At 45.8% G+C, this 17,500-nt stretch overlaps 1 protein-coding gene across 1 annotated transcript in view; it reads left to right on the top strand.

The window, feature by feature from the left end:
- The first annotated feature begins 11,406 nt into the window (after positions 1 to 11,406).
- lhx4 (LIM homeobox 4) overlaps positions 11,407 to 17,500 on the top strand; it is a 16,121-nt gene continuing 10,027 nt past the window's right edge. The window contains 2 exon segments of the mRNA XM_034077503.1: positions 11,407 to 11,485; positions 15,189 to 15,360. Coding sequence (XP_033933394.1) covers positions 11,407 to 11,485; positions 15,189 to 15,360 — 251 coding nt within the window.

Here is a 17,500-nt window from a genome sequence, read left to right on the forward strand (position 1 = left end):
TCAAGTTGCTGGAGATGTTTCTTCATGTGGAACCTTTGTTTTAATATCTGCATCGTCTCTGAAGCTGCAGCGTGTTTCTCCTGAAGGAAGTGTCTCTGTACTTCTCTGCTCTTCATCTCTATTCTCTCCTGCAGAGTGAGCAGCTTACAGGCAGTGGCCGTAACGACGTTGGAGAAGATCCAACACGTGTCCGTCAAAAGGCTTTCATTCACTCACTGAATCGGCTGCTGTCAACAAAGAGTGAAGATTCCCTCCTCACTTCTTACAGGACGTGTACGGGCTTTATTCAGCAGCAGAGGAAGCACCAGGTCTTTAACTTCATCAAATGATCAATAACACAGTCTGACAAATATGAAACTACAGGTAAAAGTCTCGAGTTCAGCAAAATGTACCTGAAGTATCAAAGGTAAATAACTCTTTATGCAGAAAGTGTTGTTCAGACTACATAAAGTACATGTTGCTAGTACCTTTACTCAAGTACATGACAGAGTATTTTAACATTGGGATATTATTACTTTTACTCAAGTATAGAATCTGAGTACCTCTTCTACTACTACTATTACTACTACTACTAATAATACATTTTATTTGTAAAGCACCTTTCATTGCTAACAGCAATCCCAAGGTGCTACAGGAGGCGCTGTAGAAACAAACAAAGGTTTTATCGAAGCCTTTTTTTTAAAGAAAGGCCTTTCTTGAAGGCGTCAGTGGTCAGTGGAGTCCTCAGGTGGTCTGTGGAGTCCTCAGGTGGTCAGTGGAGTCCTCAGGTGGTCTGTGGAGTCCTCAGGTGGTCAGTGGAGTCCTCAGGTGGTCTGTGGAGTCCTCAGGTGGTCGTGGAGTCCTCAGGTGGTCTGTGGAGTCCTCAGGTGGTCGTGGAGTCCTCAGGTGGTCTGGGAGTCCTCAGGTGGTCTGGGAGTCCTCAGGTGGTCTGGGAGTCCTCAGGTGGTCGTGGAGTCCTCAGGTGGTCGGTGGAGTCCTCAGGTGGTCGTGGAGTCCTCAGGTGGTCTGGGAGTCCTCAGGTGGTCGTGGAGTCCTAAGGTGGTCTGTGGAGTCCTCAGGTGGTCGTGGAGTCCTCAGGTGGTCGTGGAGTCCTCAGGTGGTCTGTGGAGTCCTCAGGTGGTCGTGGAGTCCTCAGGTGGTCTGTGGAGTCCTCAAGTGGTCGTGGAGTCCTCAGGTGGTCTGTGGAGTCCTCAGGTGGTCGTGGAGTCCTCAGGTGGTCTGGGAGTCCTCAGGTGGTCTGGGAGTCCTCAGGTGGTCTGGGAGTCCTCAGGTGGTCTGGGAGACCTCAGGTGGTCTGTGAAGTCCTCAGGTGGTCGTGGATTCCTCAGGTGGTCTGGGAGTCCTCAGGTGGTCTGGGAGTCCTCAGGTGGTCGTGGAGTCCTCAGGTGGTCGTGGAGTCCTCAGGTGGTCTGGGAGTCCTCAGGTGGTCTGTGGAGTCCTCAGGTGGTCTGGGAGTCCTCAGGTGGTCGGTGGAGTCCTCAGGTGATCTGGGAGTCCTCAGGTGGTCGTGGAGTCCTCAGGTGGTCGTGGAGTCCTCAGGTGGTCTGGGAGTCCTCAGGTGGTCTGTGGAGTCCTCAGGTGGTCTGGGAGTCCTCAGGTGGTCGGTGGAGTCCTCAGGTGGTCGATGGAGTCCTCAGGTGGTCTGGGAGTCCTCAGGTGGTCGTGGAGTCCTCAGGTGGTCGGTGGAGTCCTCAGGTGGTCGTGGAGTCCTCAGGTGGTCTGGGAGTCCTCAGGTGGTCTGTGGAGTCCTCAGGTGGTCGTGGAGTCCTAAGGTGGTCTGTGGAGTCCTCAGGTGGTCTGGGAGTCCTCAGGTGGTCGTGGAGTCCTCAGGTGGTCTGGGAGTCCTCAGGTGGTCTGTGGAGTCCTCAGGTGGTCGTGGAGTCCTAAGGTGGTCTGTGGAGTCCTCAGGTGGTCTGGGAGTCCTCAGGTGGTCGGTGGAGTCCTCAGGTGATCTGGGAGTCCTCAGGTGGTCGTGGAGTCCTCAGGTGGTCGTGGAGTCTTCAGGTGGTCTGTGGAGTCCTCAGGTGGTCTGGGAGTCCTCAGGTGGTCGGTGGAGTCCTCAGGTGGTCTGGGAGTCCTCAGGTGGTCGTGGAGTCCTCAGGTGGTCGGTGGAGTCCTCAGGTGGTCGTGGAGTCCTCAGGTGGTCTGGGAGTCCTCAGGTGGTCTGTGGAGTCCTCAGGTGGTCTGGGAGTCCTCAGGTGGTCTGTGGAGTCCTCAGGTGGTCTGGGAGTCCTCAGGTGGTCGTGGAGTCCTCAGGTGGTCGTGGAGTCCTCAGGTGGTCTGGGAGTCCTCAGGTGGTCGTGGAGTCTTCAGGTGGTCTGGGAATCCTCAGGTGGTCGTGGAGTCCTCAGGTGGTCGTGGAGTCCTCAGGTGGTCGTGGAGTCTTCAGGTGGTCTGGGAATCCTCAGGTGGTCGTGGAGTCCTCAGGTGGTCGTGGAGTCCTCAGGTGGTTGTGGAGTCTTCAGGTGGTCTGTGGAGTCCTCAGGTGGTCTGGGAGTCCTCAGGTGGTCTGGGAGTCCTCAGGTGGTCTGGGAGTCCTCAGGTGGCAGCTGCACAGACAGCCCGATCCCCCATTGTGCAGAGTTTGGTCCTCGGGGGGCGAAGCCGATGGTTGGTTGGTTGGTTTGAGATGTGAGAAGTTCCTTCAGGTATGGAGGAGCGTTCCCGTGGATGCACTGATGGGTCAGTAGTGCGATCTTGAATTCGATCCTGAATGAGACAGGAAGCCAGTGGAGGGAATGAAGGACGGGTGTGATGTGGTTGTACTTCCTCACCCTCATCAGGATCCTAGCGGCCCTGTTCTGTACGTATTGGAGCTTCGGAAGGCTCCCGCTAGGAGTCCCGATGAGGAGAGCGTTGCAGTAATCGAGCCTTGAGGAGACGAAGGCATGGACCAGTTGTTCTGCATCTGACAGGGAGAGTGTAGGACGGAGTTTTGCATTGTTCCTGAGGTGGTAGAAGGAGGTTTTGCACAGGTGTTTGATGTGGGTGTCAAAGGTCAGATGTCGGTCAAATCTTACACCCAGGTTGGTAACTGCTGTGGAGAGGGGTATGTTTCGGCCCGGGAAGGTGATGTGGGTTATGGGGGATGACTGGACCTGGTTTGGTGTACCAACTAAAATAGCCTCTGTTTTGGAGCTATTAAGCTGCAGGAAGTTTTGTTGCATCCAGGCCTTTATCTCCTCAATGCAGGTGTTAAAGGATGTTGATGGGAACGGTGATGATGATGGTGACAGTGAGGATGCATGTGGGATAGGGTCTGTCTTTATATATAGCTGCGTGTCATCAGCGTAGCAATGGAATGATATTCCATGCTGGCTGATGACACGGCCAAGGGGCAGAGTGTACAGGGTGAACAGAGTGGGCCGAGGACCGACCCTTGAGGGACACCACAGGTGACAGGGTGTGTCTGGGACCTCGCACCTCACAAGGAGGCGTACTCTGTTCTTCCAGACAGGTAGGACTGGAACCAGCTCGGGGCGGAGTCAGAGAGTCCGATGGTGTATTGGAGGCGCTGAAGGAGGATGTTATGGCCGACAGTGTCGAATGCTGCAGTCCAGATCGTGCAAGACGCCGCTACTACTACTGCTACTAATACTGCTACGACTACTGCTAGTACTACTGCTACTGCTACTGCTACTGCTGCTGCTACTGCTGCTACTGCTACTGCTACTGCTGCTACTGCTGCTACTGCTGCTGCTACTGCTACTGCTACTGCTGCTGCTGCTGCTGCTACTGCTGCTGCTGCTGCTGCTACTGCTGCTGCTGCTACTGCTGCTACTGCTGCTACTGCTGCTACTGCTACTGCTGCTGCTGCTGCTGCTGCTGCTGCTACTGCTGCTGCTGCTGCTGCTACTACTGCTACTGCTGCTACTGCTGCTGCTGCTGCTGCTGCTGCTGCTACTGCTACTGCTGCTGCTGCTACTGCTACTGCTGCTGCTGCTGCTGCTGCTGCTGCTAATGCTGCTGCTGCTACTGCTACTGCTGCTGCTGCTACTGCTGCTGCTGCTGCTACTGCTACTGCTGCTGCTGCTGCTGCTGCTGCTAATGCTGCTGCTGCTACTGCTACTGCTGCTGCTGCTGCTGCTGCTGCTGCTACTGCTACCGCTACCGCTACCGCTGCCACTACCGCTACCGCTACCGCTGCCGCTACCACTGCCACTGCTACTGCTACTGCTACTACTACTACTGCTACTGCTACTGCTGCTACTGCTACTGCTACTGCTACTGCTACTGCTACTGCTACTACTGCTACTGCTACTGCTACTGCTACTGCTACTGCTACTACTACTACTACTACTACTACTACTACTACTACTACTACTACTGCTACTACTACTACTGCTACTGCTGCTGCTACTGCTACTACTACTACTACTGCTACTACTAATAATAATATATAATAAATAAATACAAATAAAGATAAAATGAGAAATAAAATAAAAATATTTATAATATAATAATAATACCAATCAAAATGATAAGAATAATACATTAAAACATAAGAATATGTGATAAAAAAAAGAGATAAAATGAAATCTAAATATATATTAAATAGAAAGTTTTGATTACAAAAATAATAATTATACATTAAAAACATTATAAAATAGGAAATAAAATGTAATCAAAAACATATTGAAAATATGTATTATATTAATAATAAAAATAATGATAATACTAATCATAATAATAGTAATTGTTGTAATAATAACAATGAAAACATTGGATATGTAATGCTTCATAAGTCTCAGGTTATTTCCGAGCCTCCATCGGGCTCCGGCTGCGAGCAGCTGATCCTCTCTAGCGGGACAGGGTCAGGTTCAATCAGGGAATTGGAGAATATCATTTGTGACTGGGAGAGATTCGGTTTGTTCCCCAGTCTCTCCTCTGATTACCCAAATGGACAGGAGCTGTCAGGAGACAATAACTATTCCCTAATAGAATTTACCCCCAAGTGCAATTTAATTTCCTCCCGGAGCTCTGAGCCCTTCTCCCTCTCTCTCTGCTCCTCTTCCTGCAACACACGCCCCGGGACACGGTGCTGCTGCTGCCCGGTGCTGAGCTCTGGATCCCGGGGACACTGTGGACTGTCTGCCGCCAAGAGCACCGGATCATCCTGCAGAAAGAAGAAGAGGATGAGGAGGAGGAAGAGAGAGAGGAAGAGAGAGAGGAAGAATCTCGGTGGTTAGGTATGTGTCTGCTCACGGTGCTGTGTGTTCAACCTGCACGCGCTTAAAGCCTCCTCCTGACGGGAAGTCACCGAGGTGTCACGCACTTCCTTTGTGTTCATTGTAAATATACAAGGACATGTGCCACAGCTGTTTTGAACACAAGATGGTCGCGCAATAGCGTTAGATACTCAATATGTGGGCGTCTGTGAAATTGGAACTAATGGTGAACAGATGTATTTAAATAGTAATACTTGGTTGGTGTGTTGGCTCACTGTGAAGCAGCCAGTGCTGTGAGAGAGAGCTCACTTCGCATACTTATGTATATGAATAGAGAGGTCTTCTGTATCTCTGACTGCTGTTCTGAAATACATGATCTAATTATTAGATCTGCTGCTATATCTTCATCTGGCAAGCTTAGGAACAAGCATCCTCCCTGACGTAAAGTCACTGGGTCAGTGCCTTTCCTTAGATTGTAAATATACAGGGACGTGTGCAACAGCTGTTTTGCATACGATGTGTGCGCGTCTGCAACACTGGAAATAATACCAAACATATTAAAGCCGGAATTTGCACATATTATAAATAATAATAACTGTGGGGGAAACTTCTGTGTAGCAATGCAGGAGGAGTCAGGACTCAAAGAGACACGAGGAGAGCTGGAGCTCTGATGGAGTCAGGACTCAGAGACACGAGGAGAGATGGAGCTCTGATGGAGTCAGGACTCAGAGACACGAGGAGAGATGGAGCTCTGATGGAGTCAGGACTCAGAGACACGAGGAGAGCTGGAGCTCTGATGGAGTCAGGACTCAGAGAGACGAGGAGAGCTGGAGCTCTGATGGAGTCAGGACTCAGAGACACGAGGAGAGCTGGAGCTCTGATGGAGTCAGGACTCAGAGACACGAGGAGAGCTGGAGCTCTGATGGAGTCAGGACTCAGAGAGACGAGGAGAGCTGGAGCTCTGATGGAGTCAGGACTCAGAGACACGGGGAGAGCAGGAGCTCTGATGGAGTCAGGACTCAGAGAGACGAGGAGAGCTGGAGCTCTGATGGAGTCAGGACTCAGAGACACGAGGAGAGCTGGAGCTCTGATGGAGTCAGGACTCAGAGACACGAGGAGAGCTGGAGCTCTGATGGAGTCAGGACTCAGAGAGACGAGGAGAGCTGGAGCTCTGATGGAGTCAGGACTCAGAGACACGAGGAGAGCTGGAGCTCTGATGGAGTTAGGACTCAAAGAGACGAGGAGAGCTGGAGCTCTGATGGAGTCAGGACTCAGAGACACGAGGAGAGCTGGAGCTCTGATGGAGTCAGGACTCAGAGAGACGAGGAGAGCTGGAGCTCTGATGGAGTCAGGACTCAGAGAGACACGAGGAGAGCTGGAGCTCTGATGGAGTTAGGACTCAAAGAGACACGAGGAGAGCTGGAGCTCTGATGGAGTCAGGACTCAGAGACACGAGGAGAGCTGGAGCTCTGATGGAGTCAGGACTCAGAGAGACACGAGGAGAGCTGGAGCTCTGATGGAGTCAGGACTCAGAGACACGAGGAGAGCTGGAGCTCTGATGGAGTCAGGACTCAGAGAGACACGAGGAGAGCTGGAGCTCTGATGGAGTCAGGACTCAGAGACACGAGGAGAGCTGGAGCTCTGATGGAGTCAGGACTCAGAGACACGAGGAGAGCTGGAGCTCTGATGGAGTCAGGACTCAGAGACACGAGGAGAGCTGGAGCTCTGATGGAGTCAGGACTCAGAGACACGAGGAGAGCTGGAGCTCTGATGGAGTCAGGACTCAGAGACTCGAGGAGAGCTGGAGCTCTGATGGAGTCAGGACTCAGAGACACGAGGAGAGCTGGAGCTCTGATGGAGTCAGGACTCAGAGACACGAGGAGAGCTGGAGCTCTGATGGAGTCAGGACTCAGAGACACGAGGAGAGCTGGAGCTCTGATGGAGTCAGGACTCAGAGAGACGAGGAGAGCTGGAGCTCTGATGGAGTCAGGACTCAGAGACACGAGGAGAGCTGGAGCTCTGATGGAGTCAGGACTCAGAGACACGAGGAGAGCTGGAGCTCTGATGTCAAACACTGATGGGTTTATTTGGAGCTTCGGTCGGAGAATTCACAAAACATGTAAAGAGCCAGAGGTTCTGACTTCACGGTAGAGTTGCCACGTCAACTCTGAAGAACTCTACCCCAGACCCGGGTGTTTAGTTCAGAGAGAATAATCAACATGCTGCACAACAAGACAGAATGATGGAGCAGCTCGAGCTCCTCCTGAGATATCATGCATTTCCTTTGTACTGATTATGAACACAGGGAAATGTGCTGTTTTTTCACACAAAATATTCGTGCAATAGTGTTTACTCTTCTTCAACACGTGGGCGTCCGGAAACTTAAAAAATAATGTTAAACAAAGCCTGAACTTGCAACCTTAAAGGTGGGGTAGGTAAGTTTGAGAAACCGGCTCGAGATCGCTAGAAATTGAAAATACACAACCAGAGAAAATCTGCCACTTCCTCACAGAGCCCCTCCTCCAACACACACGCACGCGCACATGACCAATGAGGGCACGAGTTAAGATTGTGCCCCGATGGAAGACTGACAGGCAGGTAGGCCGGCTAAACGGATTGGTTGTACTTTTTACAGTATTACGGCTTCTACAGATGAATTTTTTTTTATGGATTTATTGTCAAAGCACTTCAGATATTCATTGCTATCGGGATGTTAAGAGCATTCCATGGAATATAACACAAAGTGTATCTCGAGCCGGTTTCTGAAACTTACCTACCCCACCTTTAAGAAATAAAAATAAATGCATTAATTATGAAATGTTTCGTCTCAGTATCACGCAGTGCTGCATCAGAGCTCCTCGCGCATGTATGTCTGCGTGCCTGAGACGGATCTGTGGATCCAACATGTCAATGATGTGCTGTTCTGAAATATTAGATCTAATTACATCCTGCTGGGTCAGCGCGGAGCACAGAGGCGACCCTCCCGTGAGTTATGGGGCTCTACTGTAGCTGCTGGATACAGTCGGCCCACAAAGACCAGCGTTATCATCATTCCACCGTTATTTCCTTTCCTGGGTTTCCGCGCTTTTTTAAGGATGAAATTCTACATTACATTTTCTCCAGAAGTGTATTTGTTCCTCATAATGTTACTATTATTATTTGCTTGGGTTTGAGTGCATTGTGTAAGGATGTGTTATTAAATGAAATGTGATGTATTGGTGAGGAGCAGTCAAATTAAAGGTCTAAATATAACATTTCTCGTGCACTCCTTCACCTCCTTCAGAAAGAGCTTTTAAACTATTATTACCGCTTTCTTTTCGCGTGTGTTCGAGTGCATTATTTAAGCTTAAAACACCCTATCTGTTATTAAATTAAACGTGATTTATTGCTGAGGGTCAGCACACCATTAGACACTTTAAACATATACATGTGTGCATCGATATATAATGCCATCTTGTGCATTATAAATACATTTTCATCCACATGTTTGGTTTTTCTTCCGTTTCCGGTAACGATGAGAAATGGTGATTCGCTGCCTCTCCGCAGCAGATGCTCACTTGTTCTCTCTTTCTGCGTTTCTGGATCCGTCAATTATTCTAATAGTGTTGCCCTTTGCTGACAGGTTAAGAGCATTTTTATCTGCATTGTTTTCCAGGGCAGCTAAAGGGCTCGCGACCCCAACAATCAGAGTAATTGAATAGTTGGATGAATTGAATGATCTGCTGGGGAGAAGTGTGTAATGAAAATAAAGCGGGACCAGAGGATCCCTGCACCGTATGCATGTATATAGATATAATATAGGCCTGCACCTTATGCATATATATAGATATAATATAGGCCTGCACCTTATGCGTGTATAATATATATATATAATATAGGCCTGCACCTGGAGCGAGAAGTTTGAATGTGTTGCGTGAAATTCCTGCAACATCCCATCCTCCTTTTTTTAATCAGCTTGATGCGTTTCCATTTGACTAAATGACATTTGCAGCATTAAGCAGCGGCTTATGGGATTGTGGTTCCTGCACACTATAAAGGATGTGAGACAATGGAAGAGCAGTCCGTGTGTTCGGGAATACACGGGGACACATGCGGAGGAACAGCAGCGAGATCGCAGAGGATATTTCACGCAAAATGCGGCACTGTTTTTAGCGTGTACGCACTTTCTGCACACTGCGAGACAATTATATTATAAATGTATTTGTAATTGTATTTAACGTTTTCATTCCACCAAAGAAAACAATCTGTTAATTATTATCATTATTCATATTATTATTTTAATGTATTCTATAATATTAAATAAGATGATTTATATGCTAATATTTCTGATTATACACAACATTATTACAGGCTTTGTTATATTTCTCCTAGGTTTTTTATATACACGATGGCTATTGACAACCTGCAACAACCGATTAATATAGCCTAAAGACATACAAATAATACAAACAGAAATAGAAGTGCTTTAAATGGATAATTATTAGATGAAAAGTGCCGAAACATCTGTAACATTTACACAAATTATGACGAATTTGGATGAAAACAAATCACCTGAAACGTGTGCGTGTGTGTGTGTATGTGTGTGTGTGTGTGTGTGCGTGCGTGTATGTGTGTGTGTGTGTGTGTGTGTGTGTGTGTGTGTGTGTGTGTGTGTGTGTGTGTGTGTTCCTCTTGATCTAAATTGGAAGCGAAGACTGAGTTCATCTCCCTGAACCTCCGGCCCTCCGCAGGGACTCGGCTCCTTCAGCTCCCCGGGAATCAGCCTCACTCTCCGGCCGTGAGATGAGGAGTGTCAGCGGGCAGGTGGAGGTGGATGTGACGCAGACGCGTGTCCCGTAAAGCCACGCTCTGTAGTGACAGCTCAGTGTGCCATGTGGACATACATTTAAAGTGATGGAAGGAGGCTGTTTTTAAGAGAATGAACAGATTACAATTACAACCACATCTAAATGTAGGAACGAGTTCTCGCTCGATTTGGTTCATTTCTTTTGGTGATATCAGTTTATCACTTTCTAATATCAGAATTCCTTTCTTAGAGGGGAAATCTACAGCAAAGACACAGCACTGATAGACACAATAACACAGTTTTAAAACCGTATTAATGGGCATTCATACAAAAATAACACATTTCAAGAAAAAAACAAAGCAGAATGACAGTAGTACATTACCTGTAGTATAAAGTATATATTATTTTACGTTACAAAATTGTTGTTACAGGTGTTGGGGAATGCAACATGAATACGCAGCCAGTGTGCACAACATATAATATGTAACACACATCTTTTTAATGTTGAACATTTTCCAAATATGTTAGAAAATAAATGGACCAAAGTTCCTTCTGTTTTGGTTGCATGGGACCCTCCTCTTCCTTTGAGCTGGCCCTATTCCTTTTTATAATTACAATCTAAGCCACACGTCTTGTAGCTTAATTACAATTACATATGAAATGAATGGAACTAATTTAATTTGGTGATATAGTTCATCACCATCCCACTTCCAATAATGTTGAATATACTTTCCAAAAAGGGTCAAAAATAATTGTAGAAATGATGAATCTGCAAGAGAAACATCCTCCTTTTTTACAAATCCCTAAGTTAAAAAGTTCCCGCTTCTCCTCGTGGGACCATTTGCTCATTATTAAACTTTCATTAATATTTTCCAAAAGGGCTCAAAATAAATGGAATGGAAACGCAGCAGTGAAATCTGCAAGGAAAACTCGATCTTTTTTTACAAATCCCTTCAATAAGTTCCTGCACGCTGCACGCGGGACCCTCCTCTCCCCATGGCTCGCGGCCCCTCCACGAGCCACTGCAGCACTGAGAGCTATTTAAAGTCTCTCCAGGATGCAGGTCCCGCCTCTCGGGGGACTAGTGGCCTCTCCTCCTCCTCCCGGTCACCTATGGAGGATGCTTTCCGCCACCGGGGGCCTCCTCTTCCTGCGCTCCCATTGGCCCTCCACGGCGATGACGTCACGCCCGCAGCCGCCCCTGCAGCGCTGCATGGAGCAGTTAGCCCCGTCGGAAACATTTCCAAAAACAGCTCGGCACGGCACGGCACGGACACCCAGACCCCGGGGATCATATACTGACTAACAGGGACAGATTCTGGGACAGTGAGGAAGGAACCCCCCCTCCTCCTCCTCGACCCCCACCTGCACACAGAGGAGCCATCATACTTTTTTTTTTTGGATTCTCCAGAAGACAGGACGGGTGTTGCGGGTGTATGCGCGCGGATCACGATGATGCAAAGTGCGGCGGTCCTACCGACAGAGAGTCCCGTGAAGAGTTTACCGGAGATCCTCGGAGTGCCACTGCAACGTAAGACATTTATTACCCTCCTTATTGAAGAGGGAAGTGTGCAACCGGGTTTCTTGCGTTAGGGATCCGGGGGGGGGGGGGGGGGGGGAGTGAGTGTAAATCGAGGAGGAGGAGGAGGAGGAGGAGGAGGAGGAGGAGGAGGAGGAGGAGGAGGAGGAGGAGAGGAGGCTCGAGCTGAGAGTCTCTGCAGGCCGATGATGTGTCATGCTGCTTATATTCCTTAAATAATAATACTGATGAAAGCAGAGCATGGACATCCCGTGCGTCGCATCACAGCCTAGTCGGCGGAGGACTATATATATATGATTTATTCTATATATTTTTTAAAGCAACAGCATTTAATTGTTAAACTTTGCAGCATGTTGTGTCCTGCAGGCAGCTGTATGTGTCCACAGGTCACACGCAGTTGTCATCACCCAGCAGACACACACACACTTTGATTGGCAGGTCAAAACACCTTAAATCAGGATATACAATTAAGGATCTGCAGCCGCGTAATATTTCCTTCGTACAGCTTTTTGTTCAGGATAAAACCAAGTATTTATCGCAGTTATTATTTCCGTGCATCAAAGCTTCTGTTCCTCGGAGTGTTAATCTCTCCCGTTTTAATCTGCAACCAAGATGGAAGAGGAGCCTCTCTGCTGCTCTGGCCTGATTATGAAAGGCAGTTAGCATGTCAGAGGAGCTGGAGTGGAAGGGCTACCTGCAGAAACCACAACAACATAGGACCCTGCAGTGAGATCATCATGGGTTCAGAGCCCGAACATAACAAAACGTCCTTCTGCTGTAGGCCAAAGATAATGTTAAGAAAATACGTTTTTCCTGTAAATATTAAAGGGTAATCAAAGACTTATAAATAACCAGAACATATATCATTATTTATTTGCATCACGTTGCTCCGGCCTGTTTAGTTTCAACAACACAAATGCAAGATAAATAAATAAAAATAATTAGTGTGATTGAGATGTGCTGTATTTAAAGGGAATACAGAGACTCGGCTTATGCTCTTTAATTTGATAAATCGAGGCAGATTAAAAGATTGGATAAAGATCCTGCCACTCAGCCCCCCGCAGGCCTCGGCTCGGTCCTGGATTTAAAACCTGGATTATTCCAGGAATAAAAAGCAACACATGATATTTTATTCCGTGGACTCTGCTGACTCGGGGTAGAGCTCCACAAAGCACGACCTACAGTGTTTACTTTAGGTGTATTTACCACAAATCACTGCACAATTTGAAAGCATGAGAGGCTGCCAGAATACACTTTTTATTATAGATATATATTAAAAAAGTTTAAAAAAAAGCGTATTAGCTGCTAGACTTTTTCTGACGTGTTCCACTTCCTGATGTGACGGAGGCGATGAGACTGGAGAGTGGCAACAGATACCAAGACACACACACACACCCGCGCGCGCACGCACGCACGCACACACACACACACACACACACACACACACACACACACACACACACACACACACACACACACACACACACACACACACACACACACACACACACACACACACACACACACACACCGTTGCCAAGATTGAGCTGCTCTCCTTTCAGCACCGCTGCTCTCCTCGGCCTTATCTCCAGATGTTTGAAACGCCTCTAATTTCTCGCCAAAATAAAAAAGGAAGACATCAAATCAAATGCAATCTTATTTAAATATGTTCTCCTCCCTGTGAGGACCAGTCACTAGGAGGCGAGACAAAGCCACTATACCCTGCCTCTCTCTGCAGGAATGTGACTTCCTGTTATGGATCTTTCTATATGCTGCTTTAAGTCTGCAGATTGAAGCAACATGGGGTGGATATTATCATTATTAATATTATCTGCAAATATGTTCATTTATTATTATTTTATAGGTACACGTGAAGTCATCAAAACATTGAAAACACATTGTGACTGAGCCACCTTCATGTTTCAGTCATACATTATAGTATTTGTCATTTAAAGCTGCAATGCACTTTCCCTGCATTTTTAGTATTGGAAAATGCATTTAGTTAAATATAGATAACGTGCGTGTCCACGTTGTGTGTGTGTGTGTGTGTGTGTGTGTGTGTGTGTGTGTGTGTGTGTGTGTTCCTTCAGACGGTGTGATCAGATTAAGCACGAGGCTTCTTGAGCTTTATAGCTGGATGATGTTTTGTCTCGACAGTGAACAGCGTGTGTGTGTGTGTGTGTGTGTGTGTGTGTGTGTGTGTGTGTGTGTGTATATACGCGTGTGAATGTGTGTGTGCGTGTGTCAGTGAGTGTGTGTTTGCTGTGTTGCTTTCTGGCGTTTGCTCGGTGCATTTATCCTCCGTATTGATTTCTCATTATCGGATATCATGTGCTGTCTGACTAAGTGAAACCGCGAAGGAGCATTTTATTAAAAAAAAAAGGCAGTTATTTACAGAACATTTATAAAAGATATATATACTTGTAATGAAAGGACAAGGCCTTGTTCGGCAATATAAACCCCGGATGAAGTCCTTGTTAAATATGATTAAAATATCGAGTGTAATTATAGCTGAACTCGTGTTATAAATGAACCGGTCCTGATATAGCGTGATATGGTTGTTTATTGAAGGCCCAGCTTGCAGCGGGAATATGCATCTTGAGATGGATAAACATCAGACTGTCCGTGAGTTATCATTTCGATGTCACCTTTGAAAGATGTGCAGTTTACAGCAGATCATCGCTGCAGAAGATTTAACACGTGAAGGAATCGGGAGGTTAAACACGGGCCATGTTTCTGCTGCACGTGTGGTCGTGTTTGAAGAAAAACTACGACATTGAATCTATTTCTGACCCTTTGTGCCACCGGAGATGCTAACACACCCTGCACAGATTAAAAGGCTAAAGAGGAACCAAATTGGTCGGAAAATGATGATAAAAGTCAATATATTTGTCAGAAAGTAGTCCCTCTCTCTTTTTACTGCCGGGGAAAAGCTCCGAGTTCAGCCCCCGATGAGACGGAGATATTTCACAAAGCCTTCCCACACTCATTATTTCATCTGTTTAAACAAAGAATACCGTGTTTTTATTGTTTAACAAAGATAATGCAATTAAATAAAAATGCTACGTATATTACGTTATTTAAAGTAATGAAAAATAAGACAAAAGTGTGTTAAAAAATAAAAGAAATAACATAAAAACAAACCGAATAGGAATGAGATAAAAATATGTTTAACATGGCTGATCAGAAAATTGAACGACAAGCTTTTGAGTATATCAAATATCGCCAAATACTATTTATAAAATGTACTTAATGACATTTAATTGCATTTGTATAAGGGGTTTTATATATCCAGTCTGGGTTTAAAGTATAATGAAACCAAACTAGGCTACTAATGAAATATTGTGCTTTTTCACTACGCATTCTGGGACAAATCCAGTGCAAACATATCCAGATATTATGTCCTACAATAAGCTGTCAGTCAAGAAAAGATGGGATGATGGCATTAGAGAGCAAAAAGAAAAAGGCACTGAGGATCAGTCTGCAGCTGAACCACCGTACCGTGGCTGTAAACACATCTTTTATGTTTCTGTGTAGGCTGTCTCGATATTAAAGCATGAGAAATAAATGGGAGAGAAGGAGAAATGACCGCTCTGGAGAAACTGATATATAGTGTAATCCTTATTCTACGCTTGCATGAACCCATGTATCCCCCCTGTTTCTACCGGGTGTTCTGACTGTCCTCTCCCCGCAGAAATCCCTCATTGCGCCGGCTGCAGTCAACACATCCTGGACAAATTCATCCTGAAGGTGCTGGACCGACACTGGCACTCCAAGTGCCTGAAGTGCGCAGACTGCACGGCTCCTCTGCAGGACAAATGCTTCTCCCGGGCCGGAAGCGTGTACTGCAAGGAGGACTTCTTCAAGTGAGGCTCCTTCTTATTTTATTAATAATATTTTATATATATATATGTGTGTGTGTGTGTTCATGGTTGCAGTGGTGGAAAAAGCATTCAGATTCTCGAGTAAAAGCACTCTTCAGAACTGTTACAGGATGTGTATTTTGTAAATTGTAAATTGTAACGGCTAGCCTACTTGTTATTAGCATATTAGCATAAATCCAGCGCCATTATTTCGACATATCCCGGTATTATTGCAGTAAGCTTTTATCAGCTTTAATGTTTATTTCTGAACTAAAACAGCTATAAAAAAAACGCTGGTAATAATATTTTATTTTGGTGAATAATTAGGTCAATTTTGAATATCATTTTCTATCATTTTGCCAGTCTGTTATAAATGGATGATACCATAATGGACTTTTTAGGCTTAATTATATGAATTGCATAATAATATTGCAGACGGTATTCTATTACTAATTTAAAAATAATAATAGTGCACCTTTATGCCTTTTTATGTTGATATTGAAAGAGTAAGCAACACCTTTCAAAATAAGAGTCCAAAACCCCTTTCTCTCTCTCTTGCCGCCAAACGGTTGGCTTTAAAGAAAGAAAATGGAGTTTGACTTTCATCCAGAACAGGATCAGCAGACCGGAGCGTTTCACCAAATCATGTTGGAGAGGTTTTAAAGCTCAGAGCCTGAATGAGAGCTGAAGAGCTCTGGAGACCCGGTGAGAGCTAACAGTGTTAGCCCCCCCAGGGACAACAAGGGGGACGTTAGCATGGTGTGGTGAGGAGCACGTGTGTGTGCGCGTGCGTGTGTGTGTGTGTGTGTGTGCGTGTGTGTGTGTGTGTGTGTGTGTGTGTGTGTGTGTGTGTGTGTGTGTGTGTGTGTGTGACTGTACATACTCACAGCAACATACACACATTCGGAGGTGGAAGAAGTACTCAGATATTGTACTTGAGTAAAAGTAGAAGTACTCAGAGCTTGTACTTGAGTAAAAGTAGAAGTACTCAGGTCTTGTACTTGAGTAAAAGTAGAAGTACTCAGGTCTTGTACTTGAGTAAAAGTAGAAGTACTCAGAGCTTGTACTTGAGTAAAAGTAGAAGTACTCAGGTCTTGTACTTGAGTAAAAGTAGAAGTACTCAGGTCTTGTACTTGAGTAAAAGTAGAAGTACTCAGGTCTTGTACTTGAGTGAAAGTAGAAGTACTCAGGTCTTGTACTTGAGTAAAAGTAGAAGTACTCAGATCTTGTACTTGAGTAAAAGTAGAAGTAATCAGGTCTTATACTTGAGTGAAAGTAGAAGTACTCAGATATTGTACTTGAGTGAAAGTAGAAGTACTCAGATATTGTACTTGAGTGAAAGTAGAAGTACTCAGATCTTGTACTTGAGTAGAAGTACTCAGATCTTGTTCTTGAGTAAAAGTAGAAGTACTCAGATCTTGTACTTGAGTAAAAGTAGAAGTACTCAGATCTTGTACTTGAGTAAAAGTAGAAGTACTCAGATACTGTACTTGAGTAAAAGTAGAAGTACTCAGATCTTGTACTTGAGTCAAAGTAGAAGTACTCAGATCTTGTACTTGAGTAAAAGTAGAAGTACTCAGATACTGTACTTGAGTAAAAGTAGAAGTACTCAGATCTTGTACTTGAGTAAAAGTAGAAGTACTCAGATACTGTACTTGAGTAAAAGTAGAAGTACTCAGACCTTGTACTTGAGTAAAAGTAGAAGTACCAGAGTGTAGGAATACTCTGTCACAGTAAAAGTATTCAAAATGTTCCTCAAGTGAAAGTAGAAAGTATTCTCATCAAAATATAGTGAAAGACAGTAAAAGTAGTCGTTGTGCAGATTGGTCCATTTCAGAATAATATATATATGTTTTATAATGATTGATCATGAAAGTGTTCTCAAAGCTGGTGGAGGTGCAGCTAGTCTGAAGTACTTTGTAGACTGCAGGGTAGCTGGTGGAGGTGCAGCTAGTCTGAAGTACTTTGTAGACTGCAGGGTAGCTGGTGGAGGAGCAGCTAGTCTGAAGTACTTTGTAGACTGCAGGGTAGCTGGTGGAGGAGCAGCTAGTCTGAAGTACTTTGTAGACTGCAGGGTAGCTGGTGGAGGTGCAGCTAGTCTGAAGTACTTTGCAGACTGCAGGGTAGCTGGTGAAGGAGCAGC

The sequence above is a fragment of the Pseudochaenichthys georgianus genome, unplaced genomic scaffold (assembly GCF_902827115.2).
Source record: "Pseudochaenichthys georgianus unplaced genomic scaffold, fPseGeo1.2 scaffold_1671_arrow_ctg1, whole genome shotgun sequence".
Taxonomy (NCBI): Eukaryota; Metazoa; Chordata; class Actinopteri; order Perciformes; family Channichthyidae; genus Pseudochaenichthys; species Pseudochaenichthys georgianus.